Source organism: Vicugna pacos, chromosome 9 (assembly GCF_048564905.1).
Source record: "Vicugna pacos chromosome 9, VicPac4, whole genome shotgun sequence".
Taxonomy (NCBI): Eukaryota; Metazoa; Chordata; class Mammalia; order Artiodactyla; family Camelidae; genus Vicugna; species Vicugna pacos.
The window spans coordinates 47,237,013-47,258,462 of NC_132995.1; the positions used below are offsets into that span (position 1 = coordinate 47,237,013).

Here is a 21,450-nt window from a genome sequence, read left to right on the forward strand (position 1 = left end):
CTTCTCTGTGTAGCTATTTCAAACAAAAATATTTCCACTTCTGAAATTTTTTTTTGCAAATTACCTGTTTTATACCAGTCACATTTCATTACTTAAATATTTGCCTCAATTATTTAAAAACTAGTGTCTATTGATGATAAAGACCCAGTGGTCACTTATAAGTGTTGTAAAGTGTTAGCTGCTCAGTCTGCTTTTTTTCAATCTACTGTTGATGCTCTTAAATAATCCATGTGTCAACAATGTGTCCCACAGGGTAGTTCTCATTTTTTAAATCATTAAAGGCATTATTGTTATTTTTCATGAAGATGGTCAACAATGCAAAGACATTTAGGAAGATCTGTTGTTTTACTAAACAAATTTTTTTTCCAAGAATATAAATAAATTTTCCATTAAATATTGATGTACAAAAAAAGAGAGGTTCTCAGGCATTTTGCTCTATGAAATGCCGGCTGTCTGTGGGTGAAGTAAAACAGTGGACTGTTTTCCAGCTAGTCTTGTTCTCTGATCCGTGTCATGAAAGAAGGAAGGAAATGAGCGTAGTACTCAGCGTTCTGAACAGACTTCTCTGAATATGCAAACGTTTGTTACACATTCGTGGTTCCTCATAGAAAACTGTCATCCAGTTTAATTCAGTTGCTTTATTTAAGCATTTCTGGGCTACTGAATCTTTTCATCAAGGAGACTAACAAAAATTGGCTCCAAAGTGAAGCAATCCCTGATTTGCAATAAAAGCATTTGGGATTATTTAACAGAAAGTTGGCCAAAATGCACTGTTCATCTACTTTTTATCAAGAGTAAGTTATCCTTTAAAAACCTACCAGTGGTGACAAATCACACACTTGCTGCTACCATTCTACATGCCTCACGTTTGAAGTTAGAACTGAGACCACGTCCTCACAAGCACATGCCTTGATTTTCTGAATCTAAATGATTTCCAGTTCATCTTTTGAAGTGCAATCAGGAGCGGTATTGTGCATCCGCATGTTACACTGGGTATGAAGTGTATATCATAGATAGTAAAACTAGCAAAACAGACAGACAAAGCCCCTGAAGTGCTGAGGGGGTGGAGATGTGGCTGTGCCACCCAGAGCATCATCCACAGCTCACGTTCAGCAGCTGCCCTGACATCACAGTATCAGACCGGGCAGAACTCAGGGAGTCCCAGACCAGTTTCCCCTCCCGCCAGCATCTTCATTTTTATGCAGATTTATTTGTGTGTGTGTGTGTGTGTGTGTGTGTGTGTGTGTGAATTCGGGATATTAATCTCACTTAAGTAAAATGACTTTTAAAAGTTTGGATAATTATTTCGTTAATTTAGAAACTATCAGTTAATATAACTGAAACAAGATCCCCGTACTGAAAATTGTTTCACATAAAATGTGCGTATCATTTCAGAGATTTCTGCCTATTTTGGATCTGGCTCATCTGTGATTTACAATTTTCAAGAAAATTACTCCTTAAGTAGAAATTCCAGCAACCACGCTGCTTCGTTTCACGGCGATATGAGGCTAAGCAGAGAGACGATCAGGTTTAGCTTCCGCACGACTCGGACGCCAAGCTTACTGCTCTACATGAGCTCCTTTTATAAAGAGTACCTTTCGGTCATCATCGCCAAAAATGGTGAGTGCTTGTCAGGTGAGAGGACACTGAACTAGAACATTAGATCAGTGATAAGACGGGTGGTTCTCGTGTTCTTGCTCCTCAAACCACAAGCAGGAGAAAGTGTGCCTGTTCTTTGTATTCAGGGTTGTTTTTTCAGTGCTGTCCTTTAAACTTAATCTAAAGGGATTATTTAAAGCACTTAAGATGCCTTGATCACTTTGTCATTTTGATAATTTAACATATTCAATATGACTTTTTAGTTTATGTATAGAAAATATTTATTGTGTTTTATTACTGCTAGAATCTCTTTACTATTCCTTGGGAGTGTCAGTGTCAGCTTTGTGGTACATTTTGAAATCAGATGCCTATTTGTACATAACGAATATTTCCTTCAAAACAAAGTAGAGAAGTTTTGAGGGAATGTCAACAAACTAGCATTATGTATAAGAAAATGTCCACAAAATCATCTGTTGGTTCCAATTTTAGGCAATAAAACCGTCATGGGAAATGCTAGTGCTCCATGCAGGGCGGTGATGGGCGGCTTAGGACGCGTGTGTGCTACAGAGGTCCTGTCTCAGAAAGCCACTTACTGTTACTGTTCTCTTCTTTTTATCCGGGTTAGAGATTAAAATTTCATAAATAAATTCTCTGGTTGAGGAAAACAAATGAACATACAAACATGTGAATGTGTCATTTCAATTAAATCTTATATGGCCCCAGGGCACTGAACACCAAAATAAAAATAACATTGTTCAATAAGTTTATTTCTCCTCACTGTATACATTTTGAGCTTGAAGCTAATCTATATATTAGGACATTTTCTTTGTTAAGCTGGAAGACATCCTGTGAAGTAAATTTTTGACATCTTTGCAGACAATTAAGTGAGTGGCATTAATTCTAATAGTAAGTTTGGCTTAAAACCATTCATTTTACCCTAATTTCATTCCGAACTCTATGACTGTGACCACTGGGAATTATTTTTCATCTTTAGTGAAACTACATTTGATTATAATGATTCCATTAATCAGTTGCATTTCAGAAATGGTAGATACGGTTTTTTTGAAAGGTAAGATTACAGAAACAAAATGTTACTGCGATATTCTACAGTAGTTTCGCATTTCATAATATGCTAAATTTTTTTTTTAGGTTAGAGGCTACTACAAAGATTAGCGTGTACTTAGTCACATATTTGACAAATAAATATTTAATTTGCAGGAAGGAGCCTGCTTATTAGCAGCGTGTTTGGTCTTGATTTTGAAAACAGCGCACTTTCACAAGGAAACTGACTTCTAGGAATTAAGCTGAAAGGGTAGATCCAAATGAACTATTGTGAAATTTTCCCAAGAAATTAATAAACAATAGAAAAAGGACTCTGAGTTTTTAAAAGTAGTTTTTAAAATACAATTTTAACTAAAATGTAACTTTCCCCCCTACTTCAGGAAGTCTGCAGATCAGGTACAAGCTAAACAGATATCAAGAACCCGATGTTGTTAACTTCGATTTCAAAAACATGGCGGATGGGCAGCTTCACCACGTAAAGATCCGCAGAGAAGAAGCAGTGGTGTTTGTGGAGGTAACAGAGAACATGCAGCAGAAGCAGTGGTTACAGTTATGACTCCCCGGCAGGAAGGACCTGCAGCAGGAATTTGATAATGAGTGGATGAAACAAAGACATCCTTTCAGTGCCACTCATGCCCAGATCATAGACAGACCATCAAATGTGCTCAGTTTTTTTAAGCAGTAAGATTCTGTCCAATATATTATTAGTATTTATACATTAAAATGCCAAACTTTTCTATTTGTTTTACTTTGATCAGGAGGGAAATGCTTTTAGTTAGTTTATCCTAGTGCAGAGTAGCATGGTGGGACCATGGCTACTCTCATGCAACCAGCTTACTTCAGATGGGTATGAATGCGGCTGTGATTCTAGCACAGAAATTAATGACTGCAATACCAGAATAAATTTTTTAAATGATGTGAACTACAGCAGAGAAAGTGGAATTATTCATCCTGCCAGCTTTTGAAGAAAGCACGAATGTTTCAGCTCTCTACATAGAAGAAAATTTCTTAGCTGGATTACCCAAGTAAAAATAGCCAGCTAAGTGAAAATATCAAGATGAAAATAACTTGTATCTTTTTGTTGGTTTTCCCAATTTCGGACTTCTTACACAGTGGAGAAAAATAAAGTGAGGTAAAGGGCTAGAAGGTGGGGTGCAGTGGTATCTGGGGGTAGCACAGAAATAGTACAGAAAATCATGCTCACCTTTGTAGATGGCTAAACTCTACATTTGGTTTTTCTAAACCTCTGGGGCCATATTAACAATTGCCTGTTTTATCATTTTCTTTTGTCCTCCTTTCGCTTCCTGTCCTCTTGTCAACATTGCCACCCGTTGGGGTGTTGGCACCTCATGTAACAATCGTAGATTGACGAGGATGCGAGGAGACAAGTCCACCTGGCATCAGGTACAGAATTCAGTGCGGTCAGATCTCTTGTTCTGGGCCGGATTCTAGGTAAGTAAAAGGAGAGACCTTTCCCTTAATTGCGTTGCATACACATGCATCAGAGAGTCATGTTCCAAACACACCCCCCCCCCACATACAAATTCATCACGCTGAAAGGTGAATGAAAAGCTCTCTTGCCTTATTTCAGTTCTGAAGGGCATGATAATCAAGGCAGAAACTGTATTTTCCTGGAGGTGTGTGTAATCATTGAGGAAGGACTTCTGCAAGAGGAGCAAGCATTCTCCTTTGATAGTAACACCACACTGCTCTCTGCCACGCCTCAGTCCAGCATAATGAAACACGATATTGCTCTCACACTTCAAAAATATAGGATAATAAAGGTAGAAATTACAGACTGTGTATCAGTCAGCTGCCAGATACACAAACCATCATCTAAGGATAAAACTAAGATAAGGTCTTGAAGAGAAGGAAGGAGAAAGCAATTTATTTTCTGCTAACGAGTGAACATGCTTTAGGTTGTGGTCTGGATCCCGTCTGCCTTGTTGAGACGTTGTTAGTGGCTGGCCACTCCTGCTAGAACTTGGGACTTGCCACCCCACATCTTATCATCCTCATTTCTAGCCACCAGTTACTTCTGATAATAGCATCAAAGTAGAAACATACTCTTGCCATTTTAACATCAAAATATGTATCCTTTTTTAAAATACTTGCCAACAAGGACTAACTAAATAGAAAGAGGGGCAGTGAATTTTAAAAGGGATTTTCTTTTTAGTTATAAAAGTGGGGGTGGGGGACTTCCTGTACTCTGGAGTTTTCCTACTTTGATATTTGACACTAACCTGGAATATTCTGTCCAAGATAGTAAGTGGAATCTTTTCTTTTTTGACCTTTTCAGTTACTTGTACCTTGATGAATCATTTCTTGTATTCCCTGTATGTAACCTCAGAATCTTGAGAATTTTTGATTAAGTGAATGATCAAAATATTGGCCTTTGAGAAGGCTAATAGTTAAGTTTATAAATATTTATTGGCTTTCTAGTACTACGAGATAAGCACCAGTGTTGTGTGTTCTTGCTCTTGAAGGAAACAGGGGAGATATTAATTGCAGTGTTCTTTCGGTATGCTATAGTGGACATAAAAATATGTGCAAAGTACTACTTAGGTATTTGGAAGCTTAACTGGAAAATTCCAAGTGAGTTTCATGGTGTAAACTACATAAATTAAACTACAGTAATAAAAAATCAAATAATCATAACAAATCCTTATCTCAAGAGTTCCTCAGTCTAGCAGGGTCTGAGATGAGGCATTGCATAAAAATGTAAAACACAAGATAGAAAATTCTAACAATTATGCATAACTTTGATAAAATCATATGTTCGAAGAAATAACATTTTCAAATTTAATGGCAGAGTTACTGATGAGAATATTTTGTGTGAATAGAAATATGTTATGTAAATTATTAAACAATTGGGAAACTGATCTGCATTCTATGAGGAGGATCATATTAATCAAAAAGTAGAATAACAACATTCATAATATAAATATTTGTCTCCTTTTTGTAATGAATAGGGGAGATTAGCAAAGAATTAAAGATATTAATGTTTTTATTCAAGAATAGCGTATTATGAAAATGCATGTCACTCATGCTGAGAAGTAATACTAAAGTTCAAATTCAGCAATGAACTTTATGGTCGAATCAGTTCATTCTCCTTGGAGTATCAGTGAGATGGCATGCACCAAAGGTGTGAACCTTGACCAACTGATGCTACATCCAAATCATTTGTAATTATAAGAAGACTGATAATTATGATCATTTGGTGTGGTGTATGAATTTATAACAAAATGTTATGTAGTGTATATTTTAATATGGTACGTTAATTTATAGTAAAATAAGTACTAAAATGGAGCCGTTAATTTTCCAGAGAGTTGCTCAGTCTTAAAGTTTCTTATCAAGTTGGTCGTGGTCCTCCAAGAAGCCTTTGCCAAGACAAAATTAACTACATGAGGGTTTTATTAAGGGGACGCTTGTGAAAGAGAACAGGGGAGAGATGGGGCCAAGACTGCCAGAGCCATCAGATGGCCGTGCACCTCTGCCTTGAGATGAAGGAGAGAGGGAGGGAAAGTTAGACAGATGTATCCTAGACTTCTGTGCAGTCGGGAAAGGTTACGCAGTCTTTGGGGAGGCCCTGAGTCTGAGGAGTCCCGTGTGTCCCAAGGACAGGTCTGCCTTAGAGTGCCTGCTGTGATGAACCATTGGCTGGGAACGGCCACTGGGAAGTAAGGCCTTGGCCCAAGTATAAAGATGGATTTCAGGGCCCAGCAGCTGGGGTCCTTGGTCAGTTACTCTCATCTAGTTGCAGGTCTGCAGGACACATTCTCATAGCCCCCTACTTATCAACTATGTTTTTCATTTTTATAAGGCCGTTTGGCTCACTTATTCATTTAGCACGTATTATACCCAGAGAATGCCACTCAGCAAAGCAAGATTGCATCTGCCCTCACAGAACTTATGGTTAGTGGATGGTCATTACATACAGATGATCGTTATACAGAATGTTCCTGGGTATCTCATTGAGTATAATGTCCCCTGTGTTGCTTTAAATAAAACAGTACCCTCCAAATTAAAATAAATTGAAATACTTGTATCACTTTATAATTTCTGAATATTTCTTTTAAGGGAGCAGAAAATAAACATTGACCAGTTTTTCTTTGAAGTTGTATTTGCCTGTGTTTTCAACCAAAGGCTAAAGGATTTGACCATCCACTGCCATTTTAGATGGAAACCCAGACATGTAGGAAATTCTCCCCCCACCCCACCTTTCTCCAGTACTCATTTCTTAAACTTAGGAAGAATCATAGGGGGTAATTTTGGATTATTGTCACTATTAACCAGCGTTACTAGGAGATACTGAAAAGGAGGGTAAATTTTAGAAATAATGTGAAGCTGTACAATGATGATATGGAGGCCATCTCTAATTCCCTATTACACTTAAAATATTTAAGGACTCAATAACTTTGGCAATAAGAGTCATTAGTAGTTGGGGGTGGTGGTGGGAAGGTCATGGTTTTAGCCCAGCAACTCAGTTCAGATACTCCGATATCAATACAGTACAATAAATTTGCTTTTCATACTCATATCTGAATATCTTGAATAGTTTTATGATTTATTTGAGCAAAAGCTGGATGGTTATTTTCACTTGTTCTGAGAAGTAGTTTTTGTGCATTAGAGGTGACTGATGACCGTTCGTGATCACTCCTCTCTTCTGAGGCCCCCAGAAGTGCACTCAGCTGACTGCGGGGAGATGGAGGCCAGAGGGAAATAAAGTCTGTAGTCAGCTAGGAAAGGACACCTACCCAGTCTCCCATGAAGAGCTTTGAAAACAGTCTCAATGTGTCAGGAATCCTGTATATGAAACTCACTTCAACACCCAGAGGTGAGGGGAAAAAGTCAGTTAGGTAACCCACAGGCACTGGAATTTTGTAAATATCCTGTGAAACATCTCTTAAAATAGTGGAGAGATTATTTTAAAAGCACACTTTAAAAGAGGAGTACAGTTTAGATAAAGAAGAGTAAGGAATCTTGAAATCTTTTTTTTTTTATTCATTAGGTTGATTTCTTTTAATATTTTCACAATTAAATTGTCACAGATGATCTTCAGTGCTTGGCATGACTTCATCCTTGTGGAAGCTTTAATGGTTTCCAGAGAGTCAGCTATATCATTCTGAACTGGCCTCACCTAGAAACTTAAAAACCCCTTTCTCCTCTTCGTGGTACATGAACGTGGGTCAGAAGTGTCGTGTTCCAAAACCAAAGAACACTCATGATGCTGAAACATACTGTAAGCTGATTTTACTTAGAGAGCAAATGATGAAGTAGACATTCAGAATTTGTCAGAGTACATGCTCCCCGGGGGGTTGGGCAGGTACCCCCCTCTGACTAGGATGCCCCCCCTCATCACTTCCATTTGGCAGTCACACATAATAAAACATCTCTCCTTCCACCTCAGAAAACACAAATCCCAAATTAAATATTTATCAGCTGCCAGAATCTAGAACCCTCATACAATGATAAAGCTCGAATAATTTTTTAAAATAAAAGGGAGAAAGCAACTGTTTATTTCTTTAATTAGTGATGTACTTTAAAATGTTCCTGCTCTGGGAATAAGTGAAAAGTAAAGCCATGATCAGGGACTTACACCCTTGTGTGAGTGAATTTAAAGAACAAGTATTGATGGAAGAGAGAGAGAGAAAGAGGTTGGAATTGGTGGGACCTTTGGGGTGGAGAGTGGGCACAGCCACTGCAGAGAGATCTTGGACAGACCAGCCTAGTGATGACCGATAGGACTGATCTGAACCAGGGCAGTGAAATTCGAATTCTGCTAGTTCTGTCTGGTAAGTGTAACAGAGGGTTAGAGATGGTTTCCATGTCATCATAATACAATTCAATATTGTTACCTATAAATTATCCTCCTTGCTCAATAGCTGCTAGTTATGCTTGTTAACAATGATTGGAGCTAAAATTGTTCCTGTGGTTCATCCTCATGTGTAGAAATGAGTCCTGGAGGACAGAGAGAAAGCAGATCCTCCCTTTCTGTTCTTCCTTCTAAAGAGGCAGTCAGTCTCATGTCATTTCTTTGTTAAGTATGTTCAAAATGTATTAAGTACTGAGGCCGAAGTGAATGATTCCTCAATCCACTCCTTTAATAGACCTCTTTACTCAAAAATTATATAAAAAGAGATCTCTTTACAGTGTAATTAATCAAAGGAAATATGCAGGTGTAAAGTTGTTGACTAATTTATTCAGCTTTTATTGGGTCACAATTCCACCACATGAAAGAAAAAAATCTCAATTAAGGTTATTACATACTCTCGAAATTGCATAAAACCTCTCATAGCAAACTGTGCCTGCGTTTTGAATAATGATATAATTTACTCTATTGCAAAATGACAGAAAATCACTGTTCAAAGGCTGAGCGAAGCTGACAATGACTATTTATTACTTTTTTATGTCAGACAGGTAGTGGTACAAGAACACTGACAGCAGAAATTGCTTGGCACGTCATGGTGGTCATGAGAAAAACCAGGTGGCATCAGATAAACTGGTTTCATATTCCTCCAGAGTTAATATGCATTATGTTTGCTTTGTTTATCTCAGACTCATTGGATTAAGTTCTGAGTTCTGTTTATAGATTGTTTTTTATGTTAGAAGCGTTTTCTAAAAGCCTGAAGATGTTTTCACACATCCTGAGCAGTAGCTTTGGTATAATTTCAAGGCAGTGGCACATGGGGATCATTTATCTCTTTTGATGCTGCAGAGCCAGGAAGTAACTGAGATTTCTGCAGTGGAGATCTGGGCCACGTGTAAATAGAGCGCATGGTCCGAGCAGGGAGGATGTCTACTGCATCCCCCGAGGGGAGCTTTAGAAACAGTCTTCAGTCTCACAGATATTTTATGTAAAACCTGCTTCAGAGCCAAAGGGTACATAAGTAAGTTTAATTCGGTCACTTAAGGACACTGTGATTTTGCAAACATCCAGCCATGTGACACTTCAGATGAGACAGGTCATGCTGAAAGTGAACGAGAAGCATGGGTGACCCGAGGTGCCTCACTATAAATAGCATTCACGTTCATCAGGTTTTCAAGGTCATATCTCAGCGCTGTAGGCTTGGTTGGCAAATAAGTACCTTTTATAAAAAACTGCTCCTCTGACCACACAGTACTTGCTGTCTGCTTTGCCATCTCACTTCCACTGCCTTCGGTTGTTGTGGGATCCTTGTTGAGTATGATGATGGTAAAAACGTCCTGTTGGGTTTTGGCCTTGCTCCTCTGATTCATAGCACCGTTTTCCCACAAGCTTTCTTTATCTTTGTGGATTAAATATATTGAGATCCTTTTTTTTTTTTGTAAGCTGGCCCTTTCTTCATAGGTGTGGCCAAACTACTTCGGCTTGCTTTGAGTTGTTTTGTGGTGGTGGTGTTCAGAAAGCCACAAGGAGTTTCATGAAGCATCTCCTATTTTAATTGTTCTTCATTTACTTCATACCCTGTCCAGAACAGTCCTCTCTCTGGGTAACAGAAAGGCACTTCATCCAAATTTTAACCCATTAGTGCTCTATTTTCTTTTAGAGCTTTTTGTAGAAGAGTTCTTCTTTACAAAAGCAGAAGTCGTTCCCTTGGTTGGAAAATACAGTTGAGGCTAGTTTATTGATAAGCAAGAACACCCTCAAAACATGAGTTCGTTAAGGACTTTTATGCCAGAAACATCCCAAACATAATTGTCTTATCAGGATTTCAGTGAAGTAAGAAGCAGTTGTCTTCAGTTCCTCCATCTCCCCTGTTCTAACCTGTACATGTTGTTGGCATTTCAGCAATTAGATAATAGGAAAGATAAATATTTGTTGTTGGTGGTGGTGGGTTTTGGGGTTTTTTTGTTTGTTTGTTTTTTTGTTTTGAGGGATAAGTAATTAGGTTTATTTATTTATTTATTTTAATGGCGATACTGGGGACTGAATCCAGGACCTCATGGATGCTAAGCACGTACTCTACCGCTGGGCTGTATATACCCTCCCAAGATAAATGTTTTTGTCACTGGCTTTATAAGCGTGGTTGCCGATGCAGATACCTGATGCTACGTGTTGCTTTTGAGCAACTTCATATAGCTGTTAATTTCGTTTGGACTCAGTTCTAGGAAGACGGCTGCAAAGTTGCATAGTTCCTTTCTCTCCAGATCCTAATTCCAACCTGTTGACTCTCCAGAAACAAGGAGTTGATGGTCCAGCCCAGCAGGCGGGGGTTCTGAAGGCTGCTAGTGAGAAAGTATTGGGAGACTCCCTGCTTCTAGTTGGAAGAGAGTCTGGGGACCAGCCTGGAAGACTCTCTGGGGAGACCCTGGATTGTGGGAATCCCGGGAGACACTCGGCTCACAGAGACCCCTGGGCCCCGGGGAGGACGAGCAGCATTGAAAACCTTAATGCTCCTGTGTTCCCTCCTTGCCAAGGAGAGAATGGCCTGAAATGGGAGGATTTCCTGAATCCTGAAATTTGGGCCAAGTCCTACTCTATCCTGAGGCTGGGAGGGTGAGTGGCCTGCAGCCTCACTGACAGGGATGTCTACGCTGTCTGCCTTCTCTAGGCGTCAGCCACCTAAGGAAGGCAGGGCCTGAGAGTCCACTAGCAGGTGAGAAAAACGACCCTGCCCTTGAGAAGATTCACCAGCAATCCAATGAGAGAGAAACCAAAACAACCAGAATTAAGCTATGCAAGGAGACAGACCCCATCCCATCCTGAATGAAGCTTAGTAAAAGCACCTTAAGGAAATCCTAGCAAAGCAACAAAAAGACCTCAAGGACTGAAAGTATGATTTTTCCAGACTGAAAAAGGATGATCTTTGTGGATGCTTGAAATCATCCCTGGGAGGAGCAAGTGAATGGAGCTCTTGACGCCCACAGAAACAAGTCCTAAAAGACAGAAGCCAGGAGGGAAATTAAAATCGGTTAGGGAACATGCCGAGGAGACCCCCATGAACACTCCACAGCCCACAAGGGTAAAGAGGATGAAAGTGAAACAATAGTTGCGCCAACAATACCTGAAGTTTTCTAAGCTAAAGAAAAACCTGGTGTCTGCGGATCAAAAGAGCCCACCCGCCCTGTTCTGTGCAAAATAGACGAGAGAAGACACACACCTAGGTACAATCTGATAAAAAAAATTCCTAAATCACAGGGAATCCTGCAAAATTTGAGAAACACGTAGTAGGACCAGAAGATGCTGGAGTAATTTCCATAGACAAACAGGGCCCTGCAGAGTCATCCTGAAAATAGACACACTAAAAATCACCTAATTCATCAAGAGAAATCTCTGTTCCAGATACACTCCATCACATTTTCTGGTTTGTTTTTTCATAGCATTATCACTCTTCAGAATTTTCATCCGTTCCCATTTCATGTTTATTGTCTGTCTCTCCTATTAGAATGTAAGATGCTTGAACAGCAGGGAACATGTTTCCTGTATAATTTAGCTCTTAAAACAAATATCGATTGACTGACCATTTAAAATTTTACAGTTGAACGTTTTTTTCTACAATACTTGGTAATAGGTAAATATTTTCGGTTTGGAGGGGTAGGGTTTTTAAAAATTGCCTCTTACCAGATCTTTACCAGAGAAGTGAATTTAGTTATTTACATTTTTTCTTCATTCAAAAGGAAAGATTTTTTTTAAAGGTCTATAGAAATTTTATTAAAGATTTTAACCTTGCAGAAGAAATACGAAAAGCACTGTCCTGATTATGTCACTATGTAAGTGTATTCCTTTTTATTTCTTGTTAAAGTAAAAAACGGAGCAAACCAAAACGCTCCAAAGCAAGAATGCAGTCTTTTCTAACAATAGGTATGTTTGAATGTACACCTATTCAAATGAGCGACTCCTGTGTAGGGGGACTGAGTTAGTTCTTTGGGTTATACATATTGATGAAGTACCTCACATGTAACGGCGTGATGCTGTATGTCGAGGGTCCCCTGTCCACTCAAGGGGTTTACAGTCTTGCAGGGAAGCAGCAGAGTGGTACCTCTCAGGGCTCTTTGTGCAGTGAGGCAGGGCAGCCTGCTGGCAAGAACACGGCCTCCAGAGCTAGATACCTGGCTCTAAATACCATATCGCACAGCACAGAGGGAAAGTGACATAATCTCTCTCATTTCCAGATTTTTTTACATAGTGATATTCATGATGCTGAACATCTAATCAGTGTTTTTATTAAAAGGGATAAAATGTGAATGAAAATGGAGCAAAAGGAAGTGTTCTTCAAAATATTGATGTAACAAGACAGTCTCAACCAGAATTGAGTTGCCCAGCGTTATTTCAAGAATAGCTCTCAAGCCAAAAAAATTTTTTAAATTAAAAAATGCACCACAGAAGATATAAGCAGAGTAAAGGAAAGAATGTGTCAATCAGAAAGTGGCTCATAAACAGAACGAAGCTTATGATTTGGAGTCAGACAGGCCTGGAGTCCAGTACATGATGCCAAGAGTTGAGTAACCTCAGGCAAAGCACTAAAATTCTGGACCTAAAGGGACTGTCTGTGCAACTGGAATTGGATGCTCGTGGCTGCTGTCAGGTTTAAACGCAAATGTGCAAATCCCTTAGAATAGCGCCTACCGTATAATAAGCATTCAATAAATACTTCATATCTATTATATTATGTTTTGAAAGAGAGACAGAATACAAATGTTGGTGTCCACGTGTGTGCAGTGGAGGGGAGCGCAGTCTTGCTGTTTTCTGATCCTATTGGGCGGATGGGTGCAGCTCAGTTTGAGACCACTTAGACTTGAAAACTCTACAATTAGTTCCCCTTGTTTAGATTTCATGCTCACCAAGCATGAAATATATTCTTCACTGTCAAATTATGAATTAATGTTTTGACATTCAAACCAGTCTCTGTTCCACAATAGTCCCATGCTAACTAAACACTCATTAAAATACAGGGAGGGGTTCTCTGTCCATAGAGGGCACACATATTTCTGAGTGACTAGTGGACGGTGAAACAGGGAGAAGAGGCAGTGAGGTGTGAAAGTTTTCACTGCTGTATGTGAATAATCAGAGAGCATCCCTAAAAACTTTGAGGTATAGCCTCTAACATGATGACATCCACATGAACCTTGGTCATTTCATTATCTGACCAATTCTTGTAGAGGCTTTAATCATGTCCAGAGAGCTCTCGATGTATTTAATTAGCCATTCTGAAAAACTTGCCTTCATTAACCTGGGGTGTCTCACCAGTAGTTGTGGAGAGATTTAATGGAGCTCTTTTAATAAAGACAAAAGAAAAAGGAATTTCTTAGCTATGATGTATTGCTGTTGCATTATCAAGACTTGGAATATCCCATTTGTGGCACTGCCCATTTGCACATTCACTGTCATCAGTATTGCGGTGTTTCTTGGGCTTCACAGAACACAGTGATGTAGACCAGGATACGGCGCTGGCCGGCGCGCAGGGCTTCCTGGGCTGTCTCTCTGCGGTGCAGCTCAGCCACGTGGCCCCGCTGAAGGCCGCTCTGCACCCCAGCCGCCCAGCCCCTATCACCGTCTCAGGACACGTTATGGAGTCCAGCTGTGTGGCCCAGGCTGGCACTGATGCCACATCAAGGGAGAGGACACACTCCTTTGCAGGTGACTATTGACTCTTCCTTTGCCCAGACTCAAACACAGCTTGTCCACTGGATATTAAAATCTTCTGATGTTGTGACGCTGTGTTCTTGAGATGGTTTCTTAAAATTGGCTTTGTTTAACTTTCAGTTTCCTTTCTGATTTCTTCCTAGAGTCTCAGTTCTTTACTCATGTGGACCATTGCATGGGGGCCATGACTTAAGTTTCAGATTATAGACATTCTGCACTGAACTCCATAATTCTGTTCTGGTTCAAAATGTTAATGAATTTTTCATAATTTCTTTTATTTTTTACTTGCCTATATCACCTCTCACCTCCCACCCTTCCTTTTTCTTTTATTTGGCCTTTAACTGCAGATCATTCTGGGACAAGAGATGACAGAGAACCCCTCACTAATACAATCAGAAGTGGCTCTGCGGTGATCGGAGGTAATAGAAAGCGTGGATGAGCTCCTCTTTGGTACTTAGTATCGTTACTAACGATGGTGAATATTTAGCATCATAGAAACTATGAAGAATCTACACATATTCGAAGAGTTAGGCAGGGGACACTGAGGTCAGTGGAGGTGGTTTATTATTTGTACTGGATTATCTTATAGTCATCCTGAATTCCCAGCTTCCCTGGAGATTTTCAGTGTAAATAGTTGACAATTTCAATGAAACATCACACTCAAAGAATAGTGATTAAACTGCGTACCAATGAATATCGTTCAGCTATCAATGGCCATCCCCATTCCCTAGGGTGCTCTGACTGTATCTGAGGAATTAGCATCTTCATTGGCTTCTTGCACATATCACTGCTTCTGGAAGGGTTCATGTAAGAAGTAGGAAAACCTGGGATTAACATTAGAAGCATCTAGTTAATGTTGTCTTAATACTTAATAAGGTGGATATTTCCATGGTTTAGATGCTCCCCTCAGTTACTTGCATTTTTGTCATATACTAGGCTAATGAATTAAAAGTAGCTTATACTTATTTTAAATTGCAAAATTAATACAAAAAATTTTAAAGTATATCTTCCTGGCAGTGACAGCATATTCTCTGAGACATAATTTATTCAAAATCAGCCCCCTAAATAAACCTTCTTCTTCCTGATTAATGGTCTTAAGAACGTGGAACAAGTACTTAATCTTTAGAATATTGTCTCTTTGGGCAAAGATTTTGGCAAGATGTACAGAGTAAGGAAGAGGTGTGTTGGTAAGTCATTTGGTGTTATTCTAGAATGGACGCAAGTTAGAGGTCACCTGTGAAGTTCTCATGTGACTCAGAAGCACAGAGCAGAGAAAGACAAAATGGAAGTTTTGCTGCTCAGGGACTCCCCAGGGTGGTCAGATTTAGATAGAAAGAAGGCTGCATAATTTCCTCGTAAAAACACATTCACGCAGGTCTTTGGATGGCAACGTCGTAGAATGTAGTAGTTGGCTGTATTTCATTTAGATGATCTTTTTTCCTTTCTTCTTCTTCTCCTCCTCCTCCTCCTCCTCCCCCTCCCCCTCCTCCTCCCCCTCCCCTCCTCCCCCTCCTCCCCTTCCTCCTCCTCCTCCTCCTCCTCTTTCTTCTTCTTCTTCTTTTTTTTTTTTGATATTACAGGTTAGATCAAGGTTTTTCCTGGACATAACAAACCCTGACCTAACACCTTCCCCAGCTTAAAAGAGATGAATCACATACACGGAGCAAACTAGTTTGAGCGTCCATCCGTGATTCCGACTGTCAGGATGTGCTGCCTGGGAAGCAGTAGCCTGCTCGCTGTCCGTAACTGCTTCATCAGCTTCCCACACCGAAGTTGTCCAGGGTCTCTTTCTTTCAATTAGAGGCCTATAACCAGACAAGAGTAGTATTTATAGCAACTCAGCTGATTACTTTTCCAAGATGAGAAGCAAAGTATATAAAAAACAAATGGATATTCTGATTTAAATTATTCTTTATTAATATGACCAACAACAAAAAAGTCATATCCATTAGTAAATTCTTCAGATTTCAAGTACAGTACAGAATTTAGTTACCAGATTTATGTTAGACCTCTCAGAAAGGAATTGCTCTGCCTCTCGGAAGGCTGACCCAGCCAAAAGTCAGCTTAGCCCCTGGCAATACTGTGATTGGCTGGGGCGAATCTGCCCATCAAATCATGTACTCTGGAATCCATTGTGACCGGTGAGAACCTTTGAAGTTTTGCCTTTAGCTAGATTCATTAGAGTTGTTTACACCTAATTTAAACTAGAATGAAAAGTCCTCATTTTACAGTATAAGACTCCATCCACGTTGTTTTCATTATTCCTGTTTCTGTCTGAAAATGCTACAGTAATACCTCCACTGATCTCATCCCAGAAGTCTAAGTGTGAGGGAACTCTCAAACTCTGGGTGACAGGCAACAGTTTTCCAAATTCTGTTTTTCATTTGAAAGCTTGGCTTTTATCATTGGCATCGTACGCCGTCAGTTGTTTTTCTCGAAGTGACAGGTTTACTTCGTTTTAGAGAAAATATCTGCCAGATATCCACGTTAAAACAACCATAGTTTGTCTGTCAGGCGTTCTTTCAAATAAAAACAGTGTTCTATAAAGCAAAAAGCAACTAGTTCGGCTCTCAACTCATCTCAGACGTTCACACGAGCGTTCTTCCTGGAGACAGCTGTCACTCTTGGGGATGCACTCGAAGTGCATTATACATACCTTCCATTTCATCACCCTAAATGTTCAAAAGACTTACGGCGGAAGGTCATGATTTGATTGAGTAATTTTTAGTGCTTCATCAAGGACAGTCTTCTTAAATGACACTCTGGCCGTGCAATGCCTGCTTTCTACTTTATGAATTCGAAGACCACTTTTCGGGTTTGGTGGCCTTGCCTCAGTTCATGAAGGTATCAGGAATTTTGCCTGATCTTGTTTTGTACTCTCAGTGGCTATGTCAACATAATTAAAAAGGCATCTTGGAATTATCATGCATAGTTGTGATCCTGTGTCCAGGGAACCACCCGGGATTCCGAGATCACACTTTGAAGATGACTGAACTAACATAATGCCAGGGTTGATCAGCATTTGCACTAAGAGTTGCGGTATTTTAATTTTTTGTTTACAATAAGATGTTTCAGAAAATCGGTGTTCCTCCTGTCAACCTAATCTAATCTGTATTATCAGTATTCATATTTCATTAGTCAAGATCATTCATATAACCTGTGCCTGCTATTTAGCAATGTGACAGATTATTGATAATTAACCTTAATAAAATGTCAGCAGATGTAAGCATTAAAAACATTTAATTATTTTATGATGTCACTACTGCTCTATAATTTCAAAATAATTAAAATTTGTCTAGATATTAATCTGAAGTAACCAGATGGTCTTAGAGACATGTAGGTAATGGCTTGTGTTATTAACATATTGTATATGTAAAGACACTAAATAAACCCAGTATATGCATTCAGAATAAATGAAGGTGAACCCACAGGATTGATAGAAGAACTCAAGTAAGCGCACCATGTTTTGGTCCAGAAATACCTGAGGTTTCGATATTTCTAGTTGTATACACTAGATGCTTGATTTCAGGAGAAAATAGTTTCATTATGCCTTGTTACACAGTGAAGTCCACACAGGTTCCATCTGGATAATTCTGATTTTGTATTTCCTTTCTCTTCCCTCCCCAGGTCTGATCGCTGTTGTGATCTTTATCTTGCTGTGCATCGCTGCCATCGCTGTTCGCATTTACCAGCAGAAAAGGTTGTACGAGAGAAATGAGGCAAAAAGGTCAGAGAATGTGGACAATGCTGAGGCTGTTTTGAAAAGTGAGCTTAAGATACAAAATACAGTCGGTGAAAATCAGAAAGAGTACTTCTTCTGATTGGCAGCGATGATTTACCTTATAATTCCAGCAGTCCGATTTAATCGCCAGGGCGCTCAACAGACAAAAAGACGTTCCTTCACTGAATGTATGGGCAGCGGGTTGCAGCCCTGCCGCATTGCCATGTCCAGACTCTAGGTGGCCCGGGAGCCTCCTCCGGTGACATACTCCCCCTAGCAGTCACTCTGTATACCAAGGAGTGAGATATTGCTGCTGATTCCTAACTGTCCTGATACGATCTAAAACGGAAATTTAATTCGCTTGGTAACTACAGCTTTTCAATGTGAAAACTGTAGCACTGGTCTCTCAAACACGTGATACGTAAGTTTTGTTAGAGGTAAAAATCAAAATTGAACTATAATGACCTTGCTTTATTTGAGAACATACGCTGTGTTTGCTTTCGTGTCCCCCTGGTGTTGTTCACAGACCTGGAAATGCTTCTAAGATCCCATTTGGCTGGTGTTTGCATCTTCAGTGGCCAAAAGTATACAACCCCCTTTGCCTTTCTCTGTGTTGCATTCAATACAATTTATCACTAGTCTCGAAAGATGTTTTGTTGTCACTGGTTTGTTTGTATTGCTCTTTTTCTATTTGACTCTTCTTAATGATTTTGAAAACATAAGGTTTTGAGTGTCAGACTCCAGCTATGACCATAAAACTCATATGTGACAGCATCAGAAAGTGCATTGGTCATCAGTATATGATGTCTTGTCTTTGAAATGTTTTTCTGTTTAGTTTGCTATCATGGCTCGGTACTGGCAGCAGTTAATACCCCGGGTAATGCCAGTTTCCCAAAGAATGTGAAATGTTTGCATCTGAACTTGTTGGTGTAAAAAATACAATTCTGAACACTGCAAAGAATTATTTTTATTTACAACTGTAATATCTCAAATGAAGTATACTTCTGAGAATATTTTCCCCAAACCTATGTCAGCTTTCTTTACAGGTTTGTAATTCTGTTTTTCTAAAGTTTATCACCAACTTTCCTTTAATCTCCCTTGACTATATTCCATGGAGCATCTTCTTACGGAGTAAAAAAAAGACTAATTTGAAGTGTGGCGTTCTGTTCCCCACTCTAAACTACATTCCCTCTTTGGGCGTTTATTTTGCTGTACACTCACCTCCAGGACATACTTTTTGAAATGTAAGCTGCAGTCATGTCCCCTTTTTGCAAAACCAGTAGTTATTGAAGAATGCTCATCTTAAGGGGTAATGACATATTATAGGTCCTATTCTAAGTCTGTCATTCTAGTTGCTTCTCATTTACAATGATGGGGTAAATTTTTCAAAAAGTACCCAAATCAATATAACTTAACTAACTAGTACATTCTTATTAGGGGGTAGATACATACCAGAAGATCAGAGAACACTGGTAATTCATAAAGTTAGTAACTTTATGAACCTGTTGTGATAGTTATCTTTGCGGCCATGTAAACACGATGCTTGCATTTGGCTATATTTAAAGTCCACAAACAAGCCAGTTCAATAACAAGCATACTTCGGCATTAACACTCCCGCTTTCCAGGCGTCTGCTGAGGGAAAACCGTATTCTTTGGTTTGTCCACACCAGAACCACTTGAAAACATGTACGTTAAACATACTTTCTCCTTATTTTCCCTCTTAACTCTCTTTACAAAACCTGCCTGTCTTTCCCCAAAGCGCTGTCTCCATTTTGATGTTTCTGTAAATGCCTGACTGAATCTTAAGGATATGAATTAACAGTAGTTTATGAAGGACCTCTGTGGATAAATGGCATTTTGTTCTTCATTGAAAGGCTTGTGATAGCTCTCAGAGGATTGTACAGAGAAATGGTAGTAGCTTCCATTTGATGAAAAGCTGAATACAGACAGTGTAACAGCCCCAAATCTTTTAGAGGCGTTCTTGTCATCAGTAGCAGAGTTACCCTGGTTGGGAGCTGAAGGCAGACGGGTGTGTAGGTCTCACTGCGGGCTGCACTGCTGGGACCTGCAGCACAGTGCCATCAAAGCGCACTGGCACGTTGTATGCCAGGACTTTCACTCCCTGATTTGTAATCTGTTCCTTCTTCTTTTCTTAATAAAATGCATTTTTGAAGTAAAATGCAGAATATATTTTGAAATGTTGTATAAAAATTTAAAATGAGGGAATTATACTGGACCTTTTTTTCTCAAAACAGTAAAAAGATGTGTCGATGTATGCCTTCTTTACTGGTGTGTGTGTTTTTTTAAACCTTTTGATACCTCCCATGATTATTCTGAACTGTTAACAAAAGCTGCATGTATAATGTATTTTTCCTTTTGCGTGGACTCAGAGATGAAAGAAAAAAATAGAAAGATGTTTATTGATTATAACAAGTAAAGGAAGTTAAACTAGGTTTTACATTTTGCTGGAGAACAAAGATTTGTTAGTGACTGTTTACTGAAAGGTTATTATATGCCTAAATTGGCTGACGTCCTTTTACTTCGGCAGAGAACTTGGCCAGGGAGCACTATATAAATTCACAGGGTTTTAGGGGAGAATAGAGCACGCTCTGCTGTAATAGAAAGTTTAAACATTTGGTGATTTCAAATGAAAACAGTGTATAGTTAACATTCTCTTTTTGACAAGACTGATTTTCCCAAATCTCACTAAATTCCTATATGCAATATGCAAATAAAGTGGACTTAGTGTGGCAAGTGAAATGGGGGGGGTCATGCGTGGGATATGACACCTTAATTTCTGTAGAAACTATGCTACTGAAATGACTCCTGTCCACTCTAGGAAACAGGTCTATTTTTAAAAATCCTTTCCCAAATGTTGCTCTTTAAAACACATTTAATAAATTGTTTAGAGGATAAGTTAAAAACAACGAGAAGCAGCAGCAACCAGACCACTAACCCCAGAGAAGGGAAGCGTTCCAAATTATCTGTCATTAGATGGGGTTCCCGTTCATCTGTAACAAAACCTCACCACACAGTCCATCGTGCAATGACTGATAAATTGCTTAGAGTGCACAGCTCAGTTTTACAGATGCAGTGTCCAAGACGCAGATCTATGAGGTTCTGTTCCCAAGGGGACATGCAGTAGTGTGTAAGTGGCGAAGCTGTGACTAGAATTTCAGTTTCACTCCACATTTTGTTGATCATTAGTGTTTTCAAGACCTGGCGTGTTGATAGTTATTCAGTGGTATAGAAAATTTGAAGGCTCATGGTATCCTCTTTGTCCAGAATGACCTATAGTTCTAGATCTTTTCCATATCCTTTTAAAATGAACATAAACCTTTATATGGTACGCCATTGCCATTGATAGATTTGGTTTTCTTTAAAAAAATATTTATTAAGCTATGGTCCTGGAATCTAGGAAAGATCATTTTAACCAAAGTACTTTAATACAGTCTTTATGAAATACTCAATATGCGTTCGGTCTGACTGTGTCGTCAAATAT

The 21,450-nt window shown here is 39.2% G+C and overlaps 1 protein-coding gene across 1 annotated transcript in view; it reads left to right on the plus strand.

The window, feature by feature from the left end:
- The window catches only part of CNTNAP4 (contactin associated protein family member 4), a 222,802-nt gene extending 204,241 nt beyond the window's left edge, over positions 1-18,561 (plus strand). The window contains exons 19-24 of the mRNA XM_072967746.1: positions 1,396-1,620; positions 3,042-3,175; positions 4,026-4,113; positions 14,003-14,221; positions 14,575-14,646; positions 17,855-18,561. Of these exons, the coding sequence (XP_072823847.1) occupies positions 1,396-1,620; positions 3,042-3,175; positions 4,026-4,113; positions 14,003-14,221; positions 14,575-14,646; positions 17,855-18,048 (932 nt within the window). The 3' untranslated portion in view covers positions 18,049-18,561. The remainder of the gene's footprint in view (positions 1-1,395; positions 1,621-3,041; positions 3,176-4,025; positions 4,114-14,002; positions 14,222-14,574; positions 14,647-17,854) is intronic.
- Positions 18,562-21,450: the final 2,889 nt, after the last annotated feature.